Below are 23,949 nucleotides of genomic sequence, written 5' to 3' on the forward strand. Positions count from 1 at the left end.
TGTCAATCCTCGTCTGTACCGTGGGTACTCAAGTTGTTCCTGGTCTCTACGTACAGTACAATACAGAGGTAGGGACAGAGTTGCAACAGTTTGGGAACACAATTGTAAAAAGGACGGCGCCGCGCTCACATTTTCTACCAAGATGTTTGGTAGGAGCTGTATATATTATAAAAATATAAATCACTGTCTTATAAAGTAACAAATAGTGTGCTCGTTTAAAAAAAAAAAGTAAATTTATAAACTAATATTTATTCATAATTATTTCCTTAATGACATTTTAATATATTACGTTTTAACATGTAAAAGCTTGGCTTAAAATTTAAAAAAAATGTATTTTGTATAATATAGTACTATATTAATAGTATATTTACATATACTTTGTTAAGTAGATCATGTGTAAAAATATTTAAAAGAAAAAAATAACCATAATCATAATAATACTTCAGTCTGTGGTTGAATAACCTAATTTGATATTATAGCAAAGTTTAGTTAAAACGTCTCTGTGCTTTTTAAGTCATAACAATAAATTATATTAATAATGTTTATAGATACACTAATATAGTTCTATGATATAAATTATATACTGAATACAATAATAAGAAAGCTACAGTTACACAATTATTCAATTAATTAATAGCAAAACAAATTATTCTGTATAGTGTATAATTATTATCTAGAAATTAAAATGGAAAGAAATAAGTTTATATTATCCTAAAGACCATAATGGAAGTAAAAATATATGTATCAAATAGTTTTTAGGTGGGTTACTTGGTTATAATATAACACTATTTCATTTTTGATAATCATGATTTCCATATGTCAATTAAAAAAGTTTGAGCCGTTGTTTATGTCCATCGATAATAATGAACACACATGTTTAAAAAAATGATAAATGTTAAAGTAAATTTTAAAAATAATGGTACTTAACTTGGTAAATAAATGTTATTTTAACAAAATATACAACACATTATTTGTCAGGTACAAAATTAACGAAAGAAAAGTAGAATAGAAGTAAAGAACTCACACTAGATTTACTCATGAAACAAAAAGTTGTTTGTATAAAAGCTATCTTTTATTCACTTCTGAATAAATCGAATTGTGATTAATTTCATTCAAGTCTACTTTTAAACTTTCATAATTTGGATCATTTTCAACATATTCAACAGTCATTGTCCTAGTCAAGCTTGCATAGTCTGGTTCAGATGGTTTGTCAATTTTTTTTATCCGAGCGTAACCATGACTAGTGGGTCGTAACTCTTCGTAATTAGGATCAACATCTGACGCCTGTGTCTTTTTAGGTTCAACCAATCTATCATAAATACCCTCATCGTATAGGGGGGGTAAAATAGGAGATGTTTGTTCTGGTGAATCATTGCGTTTCTTCATTACTTTAGCATACATCTCGTCCAGGTATTCTGGAGGTTTCGGTAGAGGTGAATTGGCCTGTCGTTTTTCAGGCTTAGGCGAATTAGAACTCACAGCACTTGATGAAGAATCTACAAATAAAATTGATTTATATTTCCATTTTATGTATACCATCAATATATAGATCTGTACTAGAGGTAGGTCTAACTGTTCAAGTTATAAAAAAACCAAACCAAAAAGAACTAGAACATAAGTTTGAAATTCTATAATCAATTCTAACTCTAAAAAAATTCCAACATATCAAACGTTTGGAACCAATAATGTTTCCGGTGTTTAATAAAACATTTTTATTTTGTCTATTGTGTATTACCCATATTTTCTACTAATTTTTATTTTAAACTTGAAATTGAATTTTGATTCTAATTGCATTATTGATTATTGTTATTTTTAATTTTAATATTACAAATGTAAAATTAAAACCACGATACTACTCAGGCATCGATTATTACTTGTGCCAATAAATTATCTATAGACTTACATAATTATTTTGGCTTTGTACTATTTTTATAATCAAAGTTTATAACTCCCTGAACAGTAATAAAAGTTAATATTGATTATTATTATTCATAAATCATTATTGTTTATAACTTTATAAGTTATAACATTGGTCCTTACTCGTTAGTCATTACACAATTAGTTATCAATGTTATTAGTGTTATTACTTATTGACAAGGCTGTTTGATTCGTGTTTGACATCACAATGAATTGTTCAGTTCAACATACTATTAAAAGGTTCGGTTTGAAATATATTTTTTAGTTTGACCCACTTATATTTGTACATAAAATGTTATAAAAAGAATTACCCTGTCTGGAATGTGTTTGTTCAGGTCCATTAATGTGCGATGTAGAAGCTTTATATGTCTGACCTGTTGAAGCAACTGGTATATTGTTTGCACTAGGTATCTGAGCATATGTTTCACTTCCACTAGTGTATACATTATTGCTTGGGTCAATAATAGCTGCATACATTTCATCTGTGTAAATCATATACATATTTATTATAGGATATTTTAATATTTAAATGTAGCTATATCACATACCAGAATCATCTGAGACAAAAGCATAATGAGGATCTGATGGTATACCGCCATTTCGAGCACTGGACATGATCCTTGATAATGGTTCTCGAACACTGATACTTGTGTATCCTTCTGAAATTTGGTTATAATTTAAAAAAAACATTCAAACAATAATTATTCTAATAGTATTCTTACTACTAGAATCATGCGAATCGCCACTGTAATGTCCCTGTCGTAGTTGCACATTTAATGAATGTTCTATAGGTCCTACCGGTGGAGTCATATAAGGAATGTTAATACTAGCAGCTTCATCACCTGCAATTACACTAGCCGCTGCTATATCTTGATCAGGAGCCCTGTCAACTTCATCCAATTCTATTGACTCAGTTAAACTGACTTTCTCCGATCTATAACATATATTTTGAAATATTATACATTTTTTAAATATAATGTGGAGTAAGGAGTTAATTACCTTTGGGAACCAGGATATTGATTAGTTGCATTATGCACACCAACTTTAGCATATGGATGTTCCTGTTTTAATTTGTCATATGGATTTTCCTTATTCACACATGCATAGACACATTCACTTTTGGATGCTGTAGTGCCACTCGATGGAGACATTGTGTTATTGACATATTTTGAAGAATCCCCTTTGATGCCATTTTTATTTTCTTCAACAGTAGCATACAGTTCAGAGTTTGTATCACCTCCATACCAAACAGCAGTGGCAACAGCATCTGAACCTCTAGGGGTTTCAACAGGTAAATCGGGAAGACTTCTGGTGGCTGAAGATAAAGTTGCACCAGCTGAACTTCTGTTGAAATCAAAATCAAAATATTAGGTACAAATGAAATTGTAAAATATAAATACAATTCTTAATATAAAAACCTTTTGGTACTATTTGTTGGGGATGGACTAGTTGATAAGTTCCTGTTCACTGGTTCTGGTCCAACATCAGGATTGGTAATTTTTACCATGCCAGCAAGACCAAGTAATTCATTTCTTTTGTGAAACAAGCAAACAAACAAAAATAAACGAAAAATTACATTCCAAAAAAAAAAAAATTGCATTTTTTTTAAATTTCAATTTTTAATGGACTAAATAAATGTATTGTTGTTAGCAAACAATAACAACAATAATAGGTTAATTTTCATAAGTGCAAGCATTAATTTTTATAATTTTTGAACAAAATTTCTTCACAAGATAAAATATATAAAATAATTCTAAAACAAACTACAAAGTGCGCATACCTGAATACGTAACCTTATATTATACAGTCTTAAAAGGTTGCTCTTACCAATGGATACTTATAACAATATAATGTAATTAGATCTAGGAAAACCTACCTATACTCTGTCCAGCTAGAGAACATGCTGCGGCTCATCAAAAATTGGTTCTTCCGCACATCCCTATATCCCTAGGCGACCCCCTGCCATAGTGGGGAGTGTTTCAATGGCAGGGTGTCGAGTGGGGATACGCAGATTTTGTGTGTTCTCTATCTGGATATTACTTTTTTTCTATTATAATATAATATATAATAACTTATCAAACAATTGTTTGATTAATTATTGAAACCATAATTAATGACAACCAATCTGGGGTAAATTTAAAATCATTTCTTGTTAAGAAAAATTATTATAAAAAGCTAAGCTATCCGAAATCTGTAAAATAATTAGAGGTACTATAAAAATATAAAACAATAGAAGTGAATATTTATCTATATTTTTTTTAATAGGTAGGTATATTGACAAAATTGGTTTCTTGGGTGTAAAATGTATTTCTACATTAGTTATTTTAATATATTGTTCAAACTTTGATATCCACCTAATTAAAAAAAAAACATAGGTAATAACATTTTTTTGAGAGTTTATTCCATTTATATAGTTAATTATTTAATATTTATCAATAATATTTTAACTTTGTCAATTAAGTACAACTTTATGTAAAAATTATTTTACCTGATATGTAGGTACGTATTTAATTAAGATGTAAAAATCTTTAAAAATATATTTATTTTAAATTAATACCATATACTTAATACACAACTACCATTAAACAGGCACTTTTAAGAAATTTTAAAATGCTTTTATAAAACATTGGTGTACTTATAATTAAGAACAAACAATATAAATTATGAATTACATACACAGTTTTACATGCACATAAACAAAACTTATATAGAATAATTCACCAAGCATGCTCACTTTCATTTTGTTATTTTTCCATCAATAATGAATTATTCAAATTATGATTTTGTTATTTTCAAGTATATTTAAGGACCATATTTTCAAATACCTACTTTTAATTTTTTACCATTTAAGGAAAGCTCTATGTTGATACAAACCCCTTTTTTTAAATCACAACCAACAAACCTTTTTTACTGTAACGTACTTCATTTCAATTGGGTGGGTGGGTGGTTAAAATAATAGAGTATACTTTCTAGTCTTTCTGCTGTGATTTTTATATTAAACACAGGAATTGTATTAAATTATTTGTATTTAATTAGTTTAGCCCATTTTAGAGTTGTTTGAAGGAGTGGGTTGGTCAAACATACTATTTGAACCGCCAGTTTTAATTATCAATGGTTTATATTATAAAATAGTATTAGAGAAATATAAAAATTGATGTAATATCTAAAACTTTATACACAGACAGTTATTTTAAATTTTCAAAAGATTATTCTTATTCTTCTCAAGCTTTTACAGCCCTTCAAGGAGTTTCACCGTGTCTCATGCATTTGTCCATCTGTCTCTATTCATACTATCTTCCATTATTATTTACATTTGATTAGGTAAATCTTCTTTGATTCTGTTCGGCTAACACTGTCTAGGGCAATCTCTATGTTTCATTCCATTTATGTTTCCTACTAGGCCTTTTTATTAACATGGCCTGCTCACTTTAACCGCTAATATGGCAAGCATTTATACCAGGTTTTTGATTTGTTGGACTTATTTATTTATTCTTGTCCTATAAACTTAATTTCCTAACGTTGGTTCATATACCCATTTAAGAACTCTTCTTTTATAACAAGACATTTTCTCTTGTCACACGTGTATATCTACATTGATCATATTATCATATGAGCCGGGTTGGCGAACCTATGGTACGAGTAAAAGTATAAAGAAGCCCCTTAAAATTTAAATGGAATACATTTTTTTAAGAATTTGAAAATGTGGTTTTAAAGTATGCTTAAAACTTACAAAATGTATTATTAAAGGTAAATTGAAGGCGAGCATGCTTGTTGAATCATACTGTATAAGTAGTAGTACTATATTATATATATGTTACAAAAATTACTTATACAGTTTAAATATAAATAAAATACAGCTTGTAATAGTAAAATTAAAACTAACAAACACAATATTATAAAATATGACTCACTTTGGTATCGATTTGTGACATCCGCATATACAGGCAACAATCAGTATAACGGTAGTAAACAATAGTCCACCAGACACTAACCATATTAAGCTATCCTCAAACATCATGCTATTATAATATAATTAAATGTCATTTTAACACGAAAAAAACTTAACCTTGAGCGATTTTAAACATTAAAATTCGGTTTTTGGATCAATTTTGAAAGTAATCTTGGTACGTTTTACATATTTCTTAGCGATTGAGCATTTGCAAGACTGACACCGCATAATTACACAATAATCACAACATAACATTAACATGAATTCAACAGTAACTTGAATATTCAACTTTAAAAACCAGGTAACAATAACAAATAGAGTAATTGCATTTCGTTATACTTTCCAAATTAAATTTCATGTTAAAAAATTGTTTAATGTTTATCAACCGTGTTATCAAAATTTTTTTTTTTATTACGGTAATCCCCACTTTCCGTCAAATAGGTGTAATTACTAAATCGTAGGTATCCACAAGTTGGTGAGTCAATTCACTTATCTTTGGCCATGAAAATAATATGATATGATTTATGATAAACGATAATAATATGCAATTTAAAATTTGATGTTTTGTGCCACACTTTTGTTAAATGTTGATTGTTCTGTAAACGAGTAAACGGTAGATCTGACACTATTTTAAAGCAATACTTTTTTGGGTATTATAGTTATATGATATATTACAAACTTTGATATTTATCAATTATTGCATTTAATTTTATTGTTTTTATATAATATTAAAAAACATGGGAAAAAGAACAGTTTTAATTATTTTATTACTATGTTATTATGTGAATGCATATTCACGTTCAGACGAAAACGAAACGTTGAAAAAAAAACTGTCTTTAAACAATGAACCAGAATTTAATGTTCGACAACTTAATAAACCATTCAAAATTAATAAACTTAATTTAGTTTGGAGCAAAGCTAAACAGGTAACTCTTAACGATGACTATTATTTGGATATTTTATTTTAATATAATATCTTTCTAATTTATAGAGATGTTCAGAACCAGAATTGAGATCATTGCTATCAGAACTGCGAATTCATGATGAAGACGAGCGAGAACTTAAGGTTTACAAGACCAAAAACTTAGATAAAGATGGGGAAATGGAATCTATTGTCCGAAAAAAACTTTTAGGTAAAGTGACATGTTTGTTGTGTCGTATCTTTTTACAAATTAAGTTTGAATAGGCCATAAAAAATAATTTACATTTTAAGATTATTTGAGCTTACATAGGAACTTGGATCTATTGAACAATATTTAAGGGCTGATTGACAGATATACTGTTATATGTTAGTAATAATATTATATTTAACATTGTTTCTACACAATTAAATGTACAAAAAAATAATATTTTTTTTTTTAACTATCAGAAATTAAATTAAATTTGAAAATAATTACACTATAATTATTTAATTAAGATAGCAAAATAAACTATACTTAAGTATTAGACGATTAAAAATTATTTGTACTTCAATGACAATATAGTGGAGTGTCAATTTATCCGCACTACGTAATTTTTGCACAAACATATTTATAGATTCCAGTGTTATCGTTTGTATTATGATATTATTTAAAATTATGTTACTATCTACTACAGCTCACTTTAATGTAGATATGTTATCTTAAATTTAGTTGGTTCTTAACACTTTTAATATTGAGTACATGTTTGAATTAAAATGGGTTCTAAAAGAAAACAATAATGTGTTAAAAACAAAAATTGAAGTATTAGAAAAACTTGATAAATACATAAATAAAATATTTTAATTCATGTTCATTATATATTTTTAATCACCCCCTCGGTCCTAATTAGTGCGGATAATCCACTGTATTAGTAGTCAAATATCCTTTTAAGTTTGATATTTATTGATTAAACTACCCTATGAACTAAAAGTCAATGAATTTGAAGCTAATTTGTAATAAAATTTATGTTTGTTATTGATCATTAAGGTTATAAAAATGTATAAATTATATTTTGATTTGACTACTATTCATTATTTTAAAGGAATATTGGAAAGATACAAGTTGAGTTACCATTTTGATGATACTGTGAATGAACCTCAAATTATTAATCATACACATTTTGAAACACAAGATCGTGATTCTGGAGATTCATCTAAAGTTGTTGATAAATATTTATTGCATGATAAACGATTAAATCAACTATGGGACCAAGCTAAACAATCTGGTTTTACAAGTAATATAACTAATAATTACTAATTTTTAATTAGTTTAAAAATGAAACATTTTAACATTTTTTTTTACATTTATATTTAGATATTGAGCTAATAGCACTGAAAGATGAATTTTTAAGCCACCAAAAAAAAATTGATGAATTTTATTCGTTGACAAATGAAATTGAGCACATGCAAAATGATATACCTATAGGTAAACATATTTTATTAACTCAAAAACTATTAATTGAGTTTATACAATTAACTTTCATTAAAACTTATACTTTTTAGCAATTTCAAAAAAAGGATTAAAAGATGATCTCAATTCATTACATGAATCTCAAGATTTTACAGATTTCAGTCATAAACAAAGAATCTTACAGTAAATAAATATGTGTATTTAGATAAAAAAGCCAATATGTTATATCCATAGACTTGTACACAGGGGCAGCAGGCTGCCCATTAATGGTTAGATTAGATATGTAATTTCCGAACAGTTCCAACTGTCCAAACTGTCCAAGCCGTTTAGTACACAATAAAAAATAAGATAGTTATCCAAAAAGTGTATTGAATTATGAAGCTAATCTTTTTTGACTGTTTGTATTTAAATAGGCCTATCTTTGACTCAGACCACAGTATATTATTATTATTAATATTCATTAAAGACTTGTAAGGTGTAATCTAATATAATTGATCGAAAACTAAAATTGCTATGGTTTACCGTGTCTTATCATAACGATGTAATAGGTACATTATAATATTAATTTCATTACTACCATCCCCAGGTCAGTAGCGTATGTAGGATTTTTTTAAAGGGAAGGGGATCTACAACTTTTAATAGACATTCAGTATACACATATTAGATTCATATTATTATATACATGTTGTATTATGTACAAAAATTGGTCTCCAGGGGGGGGATATGACCCCCCCCCCCCCATACCCTCCTGTAGATACGCCGCTGCCCTAGGCCATGTATAGAAAAAGAATGGTCCAGTAAAGATATTTGCTGCCCCTGACTTGAAACTCTGCGCACGTCTATGGTTATATCTTTTATTATACATAAGCCAATAGTTTATAACAAAAAACTATTACTCACCCTTTTAATGTTTAACAGACAGTAGGTAAACTGTGTCAGGTTTCAAACATTTTGGTTTACACGAAGAGACAATTTACTTGACATTTTTTGGCCCAAATTGGTGAAAAATGATCTCGCACAATGATAATGAACCATATCAATGGTACAAACACTATGGTGTGTTTTTTTTCATACCAGTTTGTGCGAACAGATTTTTAGAGTATGTCTATGGATGTGATTTCCTGTAATATCAATATTGTCGTTATCTTGGAAGTTGAGACATAATTTTTAAAGTTAAAGTTCAATGCATAATTTTTAGAAAATGTTTAGTCTCATTCTGTAAAGTTTGTAGTTTGATTTGTATTTGTTAATATTGTTAAACCCTACGTTATATAGATTTTTATTCTCCCGTAATAGTGATATAAATCTAACATCCATTTAACTGTTTATTAAAAAAATATGTTACAAAATATATTTATAATTTATATAATTTTTTTTCTACTTATTTGTCTAAGACAGAATATCATTAAAAATAAGCTTATTATTTATAAGTTTTTTGCACACATATATGCAATATAAATAAAATACTTATTTTATTTTCTAGTTAACCCCATTAAGATAAAGATAATAATTATGTAGACTTACTGTTTAAAATTTGTATCTATATATTTTATTATTTTCTATTTATATTATTTAGAAATCAAGTACGTGATATAAAAGATAGTTTTGATCGACTTCATCGACTATCACTAACTGGTCCAAATAGTGAAGAGTTTGTGGAACCTAAAGTACAAGAAATCTGGATTAAAGCTCAAGAAACAAATTTTAGTAAAGATGAACTGGAACTTCTGCACGTAAGAAATAATGAGTTATTTTTAATTTCATGTTGAACAATTTATACATATTAAAAACTTTTAGGATGAACTAAAAGAGTATGAGCGACGGTTATTAAAACTTCGACATTTTAATGTGGATCTAGCTGCTGGAAATGAACATGATAATATTGAAAAAAAAATTAAAAAAGAGAGTAGAAATGTGCAAAAGCTACACAAAATACTGGAAGACAAAATACAAAAACGGAGAGAAGAATTATAGACTTGTACTCTTGTAATTTTCGGACAAAATTATATTTTTAATTATTTAAATTTATTTATACTTATTTTTTTTCATTTAAGATTTTTACCGCCTTCAAGAACTAAGGTTATTAATTATTAGCCAAGATTTATACTTATTGTTAATATTAATTTTATATCAATAGCAACTAGAGTCTACTAAATTTTGTTTGTACATATTTATTTTATTATTATTTATAATAATTAATTGCCTGTTTGTTTTCTCTACAACTTTTGTAATGAACAATAAAGAAAAATCTATTGTTACTCCTATATTTGATTCATTTGGGTTAAGGGATACTAACAATGACACAGTTGATGTTATTAAACATGAAAAAGTAAGATTTAATATTATGTTATTTTATTATAAATGTTTTAGTAATTTTATTTTATAAGAATTTACTTTTCTTCAGTTGACTCAAATTTATAAAGGTCCCATTGTAAGAGGCTGTTATCATGGTCTAGGTTTAATAATGTGGATACAAGAAAATGAAAAGCAAATATATGAAGGGTATTTTTATGTAAATCAGATACATGGTTATGGTCGCATGATTTATTCAAATGGTTTGATTTTTGAGGTAATAACAAAACAATGGCAACTTGAATAAATAACCTTTGCAAAATTGATTACAGGGACTGTTCAAAAATAACATGCGTTTTGGACCAGGTGTGATGACGTATCCTGAAAAATTCCAAGAAGTGGGTTTTTGGATAGGGGCTCGTATTGTTCGTCTAAGTTATAATTTGACAACGCGTTTAGTTCCATCATACTCACCAAATGTTTCTACCAAAATAAAATTGCTTCAATTCAAACACCTCATTGATCTTACCCAAGTTAGTCAAAGTTATTAATATTTTTTTAGATAAATAAAATATAAGTTATTAAATATTTGATTCTTATTTTAGCCACCTCATTCAATTATAAATATACGTGACAACAACGAAAAATATCTTAATAATAAATACTCATGTCCATACACAAGACATTTTAGCAGTTTATTTTTTGATTCGAAAACATTTGATACTGAATTCATAATATCAGAGAATAACAAAGAAATAAAAAAAGAGAATCGATTCATATGTGGCTATGATATGGTCAATTTGATACAAAATAACTATTTAGTAGGTATCTAATTAGAAGTTAAATATTTAAATTAACACCAATATAACTAGGCTTTCTAGAAAGTCGATTTTCAATTATCAATTTTAAAGTATCATAAAATTTAGATTTTTTTTTAAAAAATCTCATGAAATAATTGCATTACATATGTATTTATTTCAGTGGCGTCATTTCAGTTTTTGAGAGGGGGGGCAACATTTTTGACCGGCCCAAAATAAACTGAAAAAAAAAGCTCGCTAACATTTACATTACATTACATTACAACAGTGGCGCCGAACTATATTTTAAAAGGGGGGGCAAGTAAAAAGTTATACGGACCACCACCTCCGTTTACGCTTGCTTTAGTGCTGCATATGTATACATTAATAGCTCATTACGAACATAATTCATAAGTAGTTTGCTGGGGCACCAACGGACCCCCACGACCCCACCCACTGAAAAAAAGGGGGGGTGGTCGCCCCTCTTGGGTTATAGGTTCGGCGCCACTGCATTACAATATTGCATTTTTATCTCAATACATCCTCCTTATACATAATTGTATACTTACTAGTTAGTATCAAAGGTTAATATCATAAGCATACAGGTAAGTAACCCATTTTTTGAGAGATAACAATAACTAAATAATTAATTCATATAATATTATGTAGAGGTTACTTAAATACCTATATTACCTATTAGCTACTATATAAAGGCCCAAAACTAGCCCATTACCGGCCCCTTCAGCGTCCCACTAATTACAAAGGGGGGGGGGAAATGCCCACCCTGCCTTCCCCCCCCCAAATGACACCACTGATTTATTTTGGGCTTTTTGAGTTTTACATCAAAAAAGTAGTTCTTACAAAGCATAGTCTAAGGAGCTTACGAGTTCAACCCTTTTTCGAAATTACAATCAAACTTCAGGAAGTATGTTTAATTTACTACCGCTTTTGGTAGTTTTTATAGGTGATGCATAGAAGAATATATTTCGTTTTTCTCGATTTATTGACATGTGCGTGTGCGTGCGATAGTGGTACACAGCGGATTCCGAACGTATTTACGCACACTAATCATCATTTACTTCGCAACAACCACACTGCATAACGAGTATAAGACATCAAATTGCCTATACGCGACCCCTTATTAAATTACCGCCTTCAGTTCAATCCCCTTAATTACGAAACCTAAAAAAAGTTGTTTTTACCTAACTAATTTTGAATTCCGCTTTAGAATAACACTGAAACGGATGATCTTTTAATTAATATTATTTTTATTTGCTTACTAAAATTATGTTTATTTTTTTACCCAAATAGAAAATATCTAACAAAGAAACTCCACAATCAAATCACCAGTTTTTATCGAACTGTAGGATTGGCATTGACGAACAATATGAAATTCTAAATGACAAGTCGTGGTTTGTTATTATTAATAAAAACGAAAATATTGAATCAAATGAAAAAAATTCTGAAAATGATCATGATGATATAATATGTAACGACCGTATCTTAGCATACAATAACAACACTTTAGACAAAATGATACTAGCACATGCTTATCAACAGCAATTTGGTGAAGTAGGTACCTTTTTTTTAAGACATCAACAATAAAAAAAAAAAACAGTGGTAAAACAATGAATTTCTGTATATCTATTATGTTATTATGTACTTATATAGAAGACCTTACTATACGATATTGACGATGTTTGGAATGGGAAACGGAACATGTTCATGCCCTCGCATAGTCATGAGTTAGAAGCTGTAAAGTTGTTGACTAAACTAGATATAAACTCTGAAAACATACAACATACTATTCAAAAATATGATATTGATTTGGACGTAGCCGATTCTCTAGGCAATACTCGTCTCATGATTTCTTCTGTAATATTTTATATTTTATATTTCAATATTTATTTTCATAACTTTATAGGTAGGTATAGGTATTTACTTACCTATTATAACCTATATCTATATTTTTAAGGCAAATGACCAACATGAAGTTATTAAATGTTTAATTAATCTTGGCGCTGACTTAGAATGCTACAATGACATAGGGTTTACTCCTTTAAACCTAACTATTATGCGATACATATGTTTATTAAATAACATAAATTATTGGACTGAATATTTAATACCTCATGTCAATTTAAAATTTAATATTATAAAAGGTAAGTTATGTACTTGTATCAATTAATTTATTATAGGTTTTTATTAATAAAACTGTCCATACTTACCTGTTATAGCTGGCATAGGCACAACGAGGGACTTTTTTCTAGGGGGCTAGAATTGTATCAGCTTCACATACCCTGATAATTAATATTTCAAAATTAAATATGATTAAAAATCTGGGAGGGTTTAGCCCACCAAGCCCCCCTACGGCCCTACCTTAATTACGCTTATGGCTATAGGTACCTACTTCAATAATGTGGTTTAAATTTGAATATAATATTATACCTTTATCTTGGTAGTATATTTCATACTTGAAGATTAGGTGCCTGACCTACCTATACACCTATATACTTTAAATACTTTAGGGTCCTTAGTGTGAAGACCCCCCCCCCCCCAAACATATTCTAATTTTTTTTTAAGCTTATTCAATATTATTATAACAAATCATTAATCATCAGCCAAATCTCAAACACTATTTGCGTCTATGTTGTGTACAGTATATTTTGTATAACTATATAATTATTAATTATACTGAATATTTGTTTTAGAAGATCAAAATATTACATTAAATAACATACAGACAATAAACTTCTTTCAGCCAGAAAATTTAAAAAATATGAAGGTAAATTATACTTAAGTATCTAAATATTGTACCAAGTTAATAAAAATGAATACGTCTTGTAGGCTGTATAACTGTATTGCTGTATAGCAAGTTCGTAATACCTACTATTCGTATGTAGCCAGGGTAGGTACCAATACGTCTTCGTATATACCTACCTATTCTCTAATATACCCAATGCGGTAGGTACCAAACTGTTTCATAACGAATACCTATAGATTTAGTATTTCCAGCTTCTGCGGATTCCAATACTCTTGTGCTGCTAATTTAGGACAAAAATTGATTTTAATGAGTAAATTTAGTCCTTTCTCAGAATATACATTTACGGGACTTCTGGACTCTGGTGCTGTTATGGTATAATCAACTAATGATAATTAGCAATAAAAATAAATTTATTTTATCTTACTGCATATATAGTGTAGGGTTGCCAGATTTTGAAATTACCGAACCGGGACATCATATTGAATAATCATTTTTTTTTACTTATATCATTATTTATAAGTTATATGGAAATAAGTATATCCTTTTTTAATTTAAATATTTTTTAACCAATACAGTTGTTTTACATCAACTTACTTCTATTGTTATTACTTTTTAGTTTTTACTGGGTACTTATTACTTATATCGATAGATTTCATTTGAATGAATTTTGAAAAATAAGAGAAGTACCTATGTTAAAAAAATTTACCTAAATTTAAAAAATTACCAAGGTGTATTATAATAATTTACTGGGCACATGGTTAGTAAAAAAGTGCATAAATGCGTGGTAAACAGTAATAAACAAGCTTCAATTCTAGTTGTAACTTGTAAACTTGTAAACAATCTATGATATCCATTCAAAAATTATAAAAACATGATAATTTAGTTTATTTATAAACTATATATAATTTCTTGATTGAATAATAGTTTACAGAAATTGATGATGATGCTGAAGAAATGATTTCGACACCGATTCAAATATCTACAAAAAAGTAAATCATGATATTATAAGAGGGTCAATATTATATGTTTATTGTTTATAGATTATCGACTTAAAAGTAAGTTTATAGATATAATAAGTTTGTATCATCTCTAAACATTTTAGACGGACATTGTTAGACTCAGTAGAAGACACAATACTACTTTTGATAAATATGGGTGCTAAAGTAACAACTTGCACCGTTCCGAAAATACCTATTCATTTAGCCTTATTGACTATAAATTCAAACATTTTGAAAGCCGTGTTCGATGCTGGAGGATCTCCAAATTATATTTTATCCGATGAGGTATTTATTAGTTCCATTCAATAGAATTATAAAAACGCATAAACTATTACATTTTCTAATTATAATTTTATATTGTAGAATTATAAATTAAATTTATTACACATGGCTGTTATGATGCCCACAGACTACAGCGTTGTCCAGTGTATTAAAGTTTTAATTACACATCACGTCAACCCAAATTTAAAAGCATTAGTAATTACTTTAAATTCTTATTAGGTACTTACATTATATTACTAAATTGATAGATACTTTATAACTTATATTAGAATTCTATATGTTTTTAGCCTATGTTTAGTATTTTTCGACATGAATTACCATGGAGTAAAATATCAAATGAAACTAATGCTTCTATGACACCTATAGACATTTTTTGCTTAAAAGAGAATATATACGAATTAGATGAAGAATTAAGTGTCGATGAGCAATCAGAAAATGAATTAGCCTCTATACTTTATGACGCTACGGAGAAAAGTCATACTTATTGCGGTTTTAAGCCCATAGCTTTGGCTATGTTAACAGGAAAATTACATTTGACCAAAACGTTTTTGGAAAAAAATAAATCAGTTGTAAACGAAAACATTTCTGGTTTTGGAACTCTATTGTCATTATTACTTAATCCATTTTACAACTTCAACTTATCAAATACGAAACTAAATAAACTGTTGGATTTGTTGTTAAAATCAAGTTCTAATCCTTTAAAGATTGTTAAGATTTTAGTTAAGAAATTCAGAGGCAATATTTGTGAATATTATTCCAGTTTATTTGAATCAAAAAAGTATTCTATATGGTTTAAAAAAATAAAATTGCAATTGACTCGCAAATTGCATTTATTAGGCTCAGTGGAGAAATACACCCATCGTGCTATTCAAATATCTCTGGAATAGAGAAGAAATTAAGAAATTCTGGTAGACAAATCTTAGATAGAAGTTATTCAAAAAGAGCTACTTTTGCACTTATGTAAGTAGTCACACTATTAATTATAAACATGACATCCCTTTAGTTATGTACTTCCACTACTCCATGCCTATATATTACAAATAAATCAACAATACGAACATTAAGAACTTACAGAGTTTAGCATATGTAGGTACCTAGTACCTATACACTGGGCACTGGCTACACTGACGGCCATGCTCATATTATATTGATAGACCATAGACTATTTGATATATTATAATATATATCTTTATAATATTGCGCCAAAATGATCTTTTTACCCGTAAAAAATCAAGATCATAATCATAAACATTGTATATATCCAAATCATGTTATTTTCTTTGGCTGTAACAGCTGCATTTGTTCTTCAATTTCTTTTTCTTTGTTTTTGATATTTCTTGTATTAATAATATGGGTACCTACTTCTAATGTTGATATTATTGTTTCGCATTGAAAATTTAACAAAACGTTTATAAATTAATATTTGGATGGGTGAATTTCGAATGGAAGGATTCACAACTGTTAGTGGTCCTCGCCAATGAATCTGTAAATAAGACCCAGATTTCTGGAGAATATTGTGAGCTTTTAAGTACTTAAATAATTTTCTAAAACATAACCAGTAATGCATTGTATTCTATAATCTGGAGGTAAAATAGAAATTAAGTCTTCTGTGAAGCAATCATTGACATCTGCCGTGTTTAAAAACAAAAGCCTAAAATATGTTTTTTAATATTTACCAGTTTTTATTTTTGTATACATTAACTAGACCCAATTCATTCACCTCAAAGAAATTAAGATAATACCCTGGACTCAATTCAAACACATACAAGTAGCATGGACTCAATTCAATATCACCGCTAATTATACGGGTATATAATATCAGGGATCAGTGGCGGATTCAGGGGGGGGCAAAGGAGCATTTGCCCCCCCATGCCCAAAATTAAGCCCTGGATTCGCCACTGTCAGGGTTGCACTTGACACCGTCATGCACCCCCGTAAATGAGCCACTGGTAATACCTATATATATATTTTGTAAGATAATTTGTAATTTTTTTCTGTTGTGGACGACAGTAATTGACGATTATTCAAATAAAAAAATATATATTTACTATTATGGTAAGCTGCGTGTATCTATACTGTTAATTAAAAATACGTTAATATAATATTGTAGGTACAACGGATATTGTTTAAATGGTTATTTCAACAGAAATAACCATTCGTTAGAATTGATAAAACCCAATAAATAGTTAATATAACCTATTATAAGTGTTAAATATATTATTATGAAATATAAAACTAATTTCAATACAATAATATTAATTTTACACATTTATAATTTTTAGAAATGATTATAAAAACCCTTTATTATCAGCTGATGAAAAAATGGCAATGTTGCATTGGCTGAATTTGGGTAATATAATGTTGATGCATCAGGCAACAGTTGTAAAGAGGTCCAATAATCAGTTATTTACGTTTAGAACTATAAAAAATAATACATTTGTATGCATCAATATTCTATACTATATTTCAGATTTACGATTCAATTTAAAAATTAATTTATTATTTAGAATTTAAAAGAAAAAAAGAAAAATGAAATATACGCATTATGTTTACAACATATTAAATTAGCAAATCGTAATCAATTTGTCCTCACTAAAGTAGGTTTAATATTTTTAATAAAAAATATTTTATATTCCTGCAAATATTTTTATAGGAAGAAAGTCAGGTGTGTTATGAGTGTTTGCAACATCAATCAAAAAAGATGGAAACTTGTTCAAGTTGTTATTTTGCTCTACTTTGTTCAGAATGTTGCAAAAATCAACATAATAAAGAATTTAATTGTAAAGTACTAATGAGCCAGAGTTATATGATTAAAATTCAAAATGAACAAAATGACAACCAAATTTATGAAAATTCAAATTTATCTTTTACACGTTGCATTTCTAGTGAAAAATCTAGGATGAATAGTATGATTTAGCTATTCATTTATATGAATTAATATTAAATTAAGAACGATTCTATAGGTGAACAATTGGAAATTCTTAAATACATTTCTTCGACTTTAGTATCATCACAGTTTTCAAAAACATCGGACTACTCATCTTCAGGTACCTATACCTAATTTCTCAAAATATGTGAAATGGTTAATAAATAACAATACATATAATAGGTAGGTATACAAATACAATATTGTATAATTGTATAGTATTTATTGATAGATTATGATTATAATAAAGCAAAAATTTTTAAAATTATTTTGATAGGTTAGGCACTTTAAAAAATATTATATTTTAGCTTCAATTTTATTTCAGTAAGCACTATTAAAAGCCTCAACCCCATTTGTTCCATTAAAAAAATACTATAATATAATACATATAATTTTCTTTATTGCATTGACAAAGAACTTAAAGAACCTTTTGGTTTTCAACAAAACCGATTTTGGTTTTTGGTGTAACTCTAAAAAAAAATTACCATGATTACATGCAATTTTCGTTGAATGTCTATAACAGCATTTTATATACTTGATAAAATTTTGAAATTATGTTGACTGGTTTTTAGCTGTGTTTTTAATTTAATTTTAACATATTAGCGCCTGACAGAAATTACAAATAATGCAATATATACATAATATATTATTTTATAGTATTGTAGTTTTGGTAAATTATTCAGATAGGTACCAAGATTCACTTAAATAAAGTCATGAACAATTATAATTCCACCATGTATTTGTAATTTTAGATGATGCAAGTAATTACAATCAGTCTAAGCAGTCTAAGCAGTCACAAGACAAAGTTATAAACGAACCCCACTCAAGAAACTACGAATTTAAAGATGAGTCTAATTATTCTAGTAGTAATAAAATGTTCGATTCAGTATCATCAAAAAGCAGCAATATAAGTGTCAGAAGACGTAGTAACGATCTAGATTACGACTCGAACAATTCGTCGAATGTTCATTCGGATATTGAAGTTACTATTGGTATTAATGCTATATTATATTCTCTTATTATAGTCTACGGGCTATAAGTAGGTAATATAAAATTCGTTTAGATTGAAAGGTAGGTACTTTAAATTTGTAAAATATTTTTCAATATAATACTTTTTAATAAAAACAATCCATACCTATAATCTATATTCTTAATTTCTAGACATAGGTACTTATTAATTATAATAATACATATAGATATGCAGTCTTTTGTTAAGAATACTTTCCAAATGTATTCAGAATATGTATTTAAATACTTGATGTCATCTGTATTTGAAATATGCATTCAAATAATTTACAAATACTTTTTTTTAGTTCAATGAATTTTATATTGAAATATTTGTACGTTAATCATAAATATATACACACTTAAACTTATTTATAAATATTTAAATTAAATAGCTAATACATACCCACTTTAATTATTGGTTCAAGAATTTCAGATCTCTCATATTATATTATAGTTATTAGATTAAAACGTGCCAACTTAAACTTCTGCTAGTTGGATTTCAATTTTAGATATTCTGTCATTTGCTTATTTGATGAAATTTTATAAATTCTTAAAGCACCGTTGAAAAATATAATTTTAGAAACAAAATTTAAAATTGTAAAATTAGAAAATAGTCGTCTTGAAATGAAATGGTAAAACGAAAAAAAAGTATTTTAGAAGTATTTGAAATATCAACAAAGTATTTAAATACTTAACAAGACTGCATATTATGCAGTCTTGTTAATATTATATATCTATATCATAGGTATTTTGTTAACATTTACCCCACCCCCTCCTCAAAAAAAGTATTATAAATATAATAAAAGAATACTTACTTATAAAACTTAAGTTATATATTTATTTAGATTTATACCAAGATTAATTTAATTCATCACGAGTCATGATCAATTATTATGTCACGATGTATTTATGATTTTAGAGGATACGCGTAATTACTCTAAGCAGTCTAAGCGGTATAATGAGTCTGATCAGTCACAAAAATCAACGAAATACAAAAACAAAAACACTAATAGCAGGGTCAGAAGTCAAAGTAACGGTCTAGATTACGACAAGAAGAATTATATTCGCACGGATAGTGGTAATAACTTTTAAAGAATAAATATTTAGAAAAATTAAAAAAATCCTCCATAACATTTAAAAATGCACTGTATTAACTCTTAGTGGTGAAATTGCAAAATAAAAATGAACAAAATGACAGGAGATCGCGACAAAAAAATGCAAAAAAAAGAAATAAAAAACTTATCCTTAACAATCAAGTAAATGTACTTGCTATATCTACTATGAAATACAGAATGATTAGATCACCGGGTTGTTGGATACCAATATTTATGTTCATCAATCGTGGTTCATATGAAGACGTAACTATATTACAAAATGTAATAAGCCCAGGAATGCCATATATTTTAATGGTTGAAAAAAATGGACAAGTTTACTATAAGATCAATGCTAATCAATATGACATGTTGAATAACTACAGTTTGATATAAAATCACTTTAATATATGGATGAGAATCATAGATTTATGTTATATAGATATTAAAAATTATGGAACACAACTTCAATAAAAATAATAAGGAAAACTATCAATGTATTTTAATGAAAATAAACACAACATATAAATATTTTAATGACTTTTTTCGTTAGATCGTTAAGAACTATCATTATATGCCTGATATAGTATATATACCTTATTTATATTTTTTTGGATTGTAAGCAAAGCGTGGATTATATTGGTTTTTACAACGCAGTGGTAGCTACTTTTTCAATTATACATAATCATTAAGGCGATTAAGCATAATATTAAAAATTACCTATAATCAATGCTATAACTAACTATAGGTAATTACCTATTACTACATGTATTATTATTACCTATAGATGTAAAAAATAAATTTAGCTGATCATACAAAATTACAAACATTCCACGTGAAAAATTGTCCAATAGGTAGGTAAATAGATTTAATTTTTAGTGAGTATACTTTAGTTGGAAAACTTTTCGATTTTATCGTTAAAGTCTCCTTAGGTGTATTTAAAAAGGAAAAATACCAAAAGTTTAAAATATTGAAAAATTATCAATTTTGAAACGTGACAAATATTTTGGTTATTTTATTGTAATTCAAAATAAAAAACCTAGTGCTTACTTCAAAATGTGTAAATGTGTAATCATTATTTATTATAGGTACGAGGTACCTACCTAAATTACCATATTATGTATTGATAAAAATAGATAAAAATACAAAATATAATTTTTATATTCTTAGTGGAAAGTACGGAAAAACATGAATATTTACGCGATATATTGATATATACCTTAAAATGTTGTCGTAATTAAATAATGAATATTCTGAGATATTTTTGCCATACATATTTTCCTTTTCCAGACTATGTACCCATACACTAAAGATACAAAAATATGTGTATTAGGTATACAGTACTCGCCACTTATTTAACTATACATAAGTTTATAATGCAAGTTATAATATTGTGATAAATAATTATAGGTATGATCACAATATTATAAACCATGTGAATTAATTTAATTTTTTTATATTTATATTATATAATTTATAATATATAGTCACTTGTCACTTGTATGTATAATATAATTTTATATATTATACAATACATAACTACATATATATATTATATTTTATATATTTATATATGTCACGAGAATAAGAACAATTAGAAAACTGAAAACTGTTTAAATCTTAAACATATATAATTATTACGTATAATTCATATAAAATACTATTATGGTATTTGAAAAAAATAGTTTATATTTTAGTATTTTACTGTGCACTTTCGCATTAGTATTTGTTTACATTTTATAAATTATTCCATTCAAGGAAATACTTTCACTTATGCATAAGCGACCGGATGAGTTTATTGAACGGGATCTCAAGAATACAATATATAATATACACTATAATAATATATCCTACAACAATGTTGTAACTGTTTCCACGATTGATAATATTCGTATTTCGTATCTTAATTCGTATTCTGTAATAAAAATAATTTATTTAATATTTGTAAAATAGTAACAAATAGTATAGGTAGGTATATATGTTATACTATTTTATTATAACAGTGTTATTGTGGAATACAATTTTTAAAAAATTTGCATATACAAAACTAAATTAACTAAGTAAAACAGTCATTAATTACAGATCAAACGCGTACCTACTTACCGTACAATTCTTAAGATTTTCATGCCTGCAGATCAAAGATACCTGCTTCGTTAAGTAAATATAGGTTTTCTCCCACGAATTAAACCCAATCAATGCCTTTGGTTATATTATTATAATATCGGAACCTGTAGACAACAAGACGTATATTATATGTATATTACGGGTATATGCACCTTACCTAGCCTGCAGTAATCTAACGTCCTAACCTATTTATACCAGTCATCGCGGCTTCTCTGATTTTTTCTTCGTTGTATTATTACGTATAAGTATATAGTTAATTAGTTCATAGTTTTATTCGTATTATACGTATTTTACGTATAGCTATATAATTTATATTTATTTCTTTAAATTGTACGTGTATTCGAGAGATCACAATATTATATTTAATTGCCTACGCGCATGCACGGGTAAAAAAATAAACAATTTTCATAAAAAGTAAATAACAATCACACATCTGAGCATTATATCATTATTATACGGTGTAGCCGCATAGGTATATATTAAGGTGGCGCATGCGCTCAGTCAACCTCCACACCTCTACTCGTTCCAAGGTTCTACTTCACCCCGCACACCGTTCACCACATCGTTGCACCAAACCAAACTCGCCTACTCGCGTTGCGTGTCGCGGTGGTTTCGTTTTTTCGTCGTTGTCCTCAGTATTTCACTGCGTCGGTCCGTGGGCACTCGTTCTCGTTCAGTTCGCACCTCTCGTAAATTGCTTGTGTTTTATCATCTAATCAAATGTAATTCGATTTTTCCAGTTTCACGCAACGTAAATAATGCGTTTATACACTCGTAAAACGCGCGTCTTCGAAATAATATACTGCGATCAGAATATTATTCTGTGAACGATATACAAAATAAGAAGACTTTATTCCATATAATAATATTATATTATACGAATATATAAGAGCCGTTCGTTAAAGTCTCCGCCGACGCCATGAAACCAACTTCGGTTTATCTGATCTTATTGATCGGATTCTGCGTACCCGTGAGTCATGATTTTTATAAATGTATTTTAATATATTTAGGTACACGCATGCATATAAGAAAAATCGTTTTAAATACAATTATATAAACATCCCAACTGACATGATGCCATTATCTTTATAATCGGTTCTTGTAAAAATGTAACATTTCGTGACTCATATAATAATATATACCTATCACAAATTATGTATATAGTCAACTCATGAAGGTACTTGGATAACTGGTAAAAATAAAACTATTAAGTACAATGTCGAATGTTGACAATTTAATTTCCTTTCTAAAATTGTTGAATTTTTAACTTATTGTCTATATAGTGACATAGTGTATACCTATAATATGTATTATATTTGTATCAATTTTATGTACCTACCTATACTAGGTAACAATTTGTTTTTACTGAAACTTAAATGCCAATTAAATTTTTTAGATCCCATACAATATAAAGATAAAAATTTACCACATA

General features: G+C 27.7%; 6 protein-coding genes across 8 annotated transcripts in view; 5 read left to right on the top strand and 1 right to left on the bottom strand.

The window, feature by feature from the left end:
• Positions 1-714: 714 nt before the first annotated feature.
• On the bottom strand, positions 715-6,262 carry LOC100165575. 3 transcript variants are annotated; one of them, XM_016809617.2, is made up of 7 exons: positions 5,829-6,261; positions 3,336-3,449; positions 2,917-3,261; positions 2,640-2,851; positions 2,466-2,573; positions 2,229-2,399; positions 715-1,496 (listed from the first exon to the last, which is right to left on the bottom strand). In XM_016809617.2, exons 1-7 carry the CDS (start codon positions 5,933-5,935, stop codon positions 1,066-1,068), a joined length of 1,488 nt encoding a protein of 495 aa, XP_016665106.1. In that variant the 5' UTR covers positions 5,936-6,261; the 3' UTR covers positions 715-1,065. The 3 variants fall into 3 exon arrangements, with proteins under 3 accessions (XP_016665106.1, XP_001945188.2, XP_029344947.1); XM_001945153.5 differs by having other exon boundaries at positions 2,466-2,576; positions 5,829-6,260; XM_029489087.1 differs by lacking the exon at positions 3,336-3,449 and having other exon boundaries at positions 2,466-2,576; positions 5,829-6,262.
• Positions 6,263-6,394: 132 nt separating this feature from the next.
• On the top strand, positions 6,395-10,493 carry LOC103311835. The gene is made up of 7 exons (XM_016809618.2): positions 6,395-6,792; positions 6,858-6,999; positions 7,868-8,059; positions 8,140-8,250; positions 8,328-8,418; positions 9,812-9,968; positions 10,033-10,493. The coding sequence occupies exons 1-7, from the start codon at positions 6,604-6,606 to the stop codon at positions 10,207-10,209; spliced, it is 1,059 nt and encodes a 352-aa protein (XP_016665107.2). The 5' UTR covers positions 6,395-6,603; the 3' UTR covers positions 10,210-10,493.
• An 87-nt stretch (positions 10,494-10,580) lies between these two features.
• On the top strand, positions 10,581-15,081 carry LOC115034023. The gene is made up of 4 exons (XM_029489113.1): positions 10,581-11,348; positions 12,636-12,896; positions 12,996-13,199; positions 15,013-15,081. Exons 1-4 carry the CDS (start codon positions 11,319-11,321, stop codon positions 15,079-15,081), a joined length of 564 nt encoding a protein of 187 aa, XP_029344973.1. The 5' UTR covers positions 10,581-11,318.
• On the top strand, positions 14,998-17,930 carry LOC115034297. The gene is made up of 5 exons (XM_029490745.1): positions 14,998-15,371; positions 15,450-15,563; positions 15,656-16,146; positions 16,206-16,328; positions 17,651-17,930. The coding sequence occupies exons 1-5, from the start codon at positions 15,240-15,242 to the stop codon at positions 17,880-17,882; spliced, it is 1,092 nt and encodes a 363-aa protein (XP_029346605.1). The 5' UTR covers positions 14,998-15,239; the 3' UTR covers positions 17,883-17,930.
• LOC100163508 (putative uncharacterized protein DDB_G0282133) lies at positions 17,882-20,997 on the top strand. The gene is made up of 6 exons (XM_029490746.1): positions 17,882-17,965; positions 18,022-18,274; positions 18,332-18,415; positions 19,047-19,286; positions 20,222-20,380; positions 20,464-20,997. The coding sequence occupies exons 2-6, from the start codon at positions 18,070-18,072 to the stop codon at positions 20,787-20,789; spliced, it is 1,014 nt and encodes a 337-aa protein (XP_029346606.1). The 5' UTR covers positions 17,882-17,965; positions 18,022-18,069; the 3' UTR covers positions 20,790-20,997.
• A 2,144-nt stretch (positions 20,998-23,141) lies between these two features.
• LOC100571069 overlaps positions 23,142-23,949 on the top strand; it is a 38,218-nt gene continuing 37,410 nt past the window's right edge. The window contains exon 1 of the mRNA XM_003240859.4: positions 23,142-23,487. Within this exon, the coding sequence (XP_003240907.1) occupies positions 23,437-23,487 (51 nt within the window). The 5' untranslated portion in view covers positions 23,142-23,436. The remainder of the gene's footprint in view (positions 23,488-23,949) is intronic.

The sequence above is a fragment of the Acyrthosiphon pisum genome, chromosome A2 (genome assembly GCF_005508785.2).
Source record: "Acyrthosiphon pisum isolate AL4f chromosome A2, pea_aphid_22Mar2018_4r6ur, whole genome shotgun sequence".
Classification (NCBI taxonomy): Eukaryota; Metazoa; Arthropoda; class Insecta; order Hemiptera; family Aphididae; genus Acyrthosiphon; species Acyrthosiphon pisum.

Excerpts from the sequence above, each read along its gene's own strand:
- LOC100165575 (XM_001945153.5), bottom strand. The coding sequence starts at position 5,935 with ATGATGTTTGAGGATAGCTTAATATGGTTAGTGTCTGGTGGACTATTG. Across the intron at positions 3,450-5,828 it reads TGTCACAAATCGATACCAAA|AAATGAATTACTTGGTCTTG; the intron begins GTGAGTCATATT and ends GTTTCACAAAAG. Across the intron at positions 2,577-2,639 it reads CGATTCGCATGATTCTAGTA|AAGGATACACAAGTATCAGT; the intron begins GTAAGAATACTA and ends ACCAAATTTCAG.
- LOC115034297 (XM_029490745.1), top strand. The coding sequence starts at position 15,240 with ATGGGTGCTAAAGTAACAACTTGCACCGTTCCGAAAATACCTATTCAT. Across the intron at positions 15,372-15,449 it reads ATTATATTTTATCCGATGAG|AATTATAAATTAAATTTATT; the intron begins GTATTTATTAGT and ends TTTATATTGTAG. Across the intron at positions 16,147-16,205 it reads AGTTTATTTGAATCAAAAAA|GCTCAGTGGAGAAATACACC; the intron begins GTATTCTATATG and ends TGCATTTATTAG.
- LOC115034023 (XM_029489113.1), top strand. The coding sequence starts at position 11,319 with ATGGTCAATTTGATACAAAATAACTATTTA. Across the intron at positions 11,349-12,635 it reads TGATACAAAATAACTATTTA|AAAATATCTAACAAAGAAAC; the intron begins GTAGGTATCTAA and ends TTACCCAAATAG. Across the intron at positions 13,200-15,012 it reads CTCGTCTCATGATTTCTTCT|TTTACAGAAATTGATGATGA; the intron begins GTAATATTTTAT and ends ATTGAATAATAG.
- LOC103311835 (XM_016809618.2), top strand. The coding sequence starts at position 6,604 with ATGGGAAAAAGAACAGTTTTAATTATTTTATTACTATGTTATTATGTG. Across the intron at positions 7,000-7,867 it reads TGTCCGAAAAAAACTTTTAG|GAATATTGGAAAGATACAAG; the intron begins GTAAAGTGACAT and ends ATTATTTTAAAG. Across the intron at positions 8,251-8,327 it reads GCAAAATGATATACCTATAG|CAATTTCAAAAAAAGGATTA; the intron begins GTAAACATATTT and ends TATACTTTTTAG.
- LOC100163508 (XM_029490746.1), top strand. The coding sequence starts at position 18,070 with ATGGAAACTTGTTCAAGTTGTTATTTTGCTCTACTTTGTTCAGAATGT. Across the intron at positions 18,275-18,331 it reads TGAAAAATCTAGGATGAATA|GTGAACAATTGGAAATTCTT; the intron begins GTATGATTTAGC and ends ACGATTCTATAG. Across the intron at positions 19,287-20,221 it reads GGATATTGAAGTTACTATTG|AGGATACGCGTAATTACTCT; the intron begins GTATTAATGCTA and ends TTATGATTTTAG.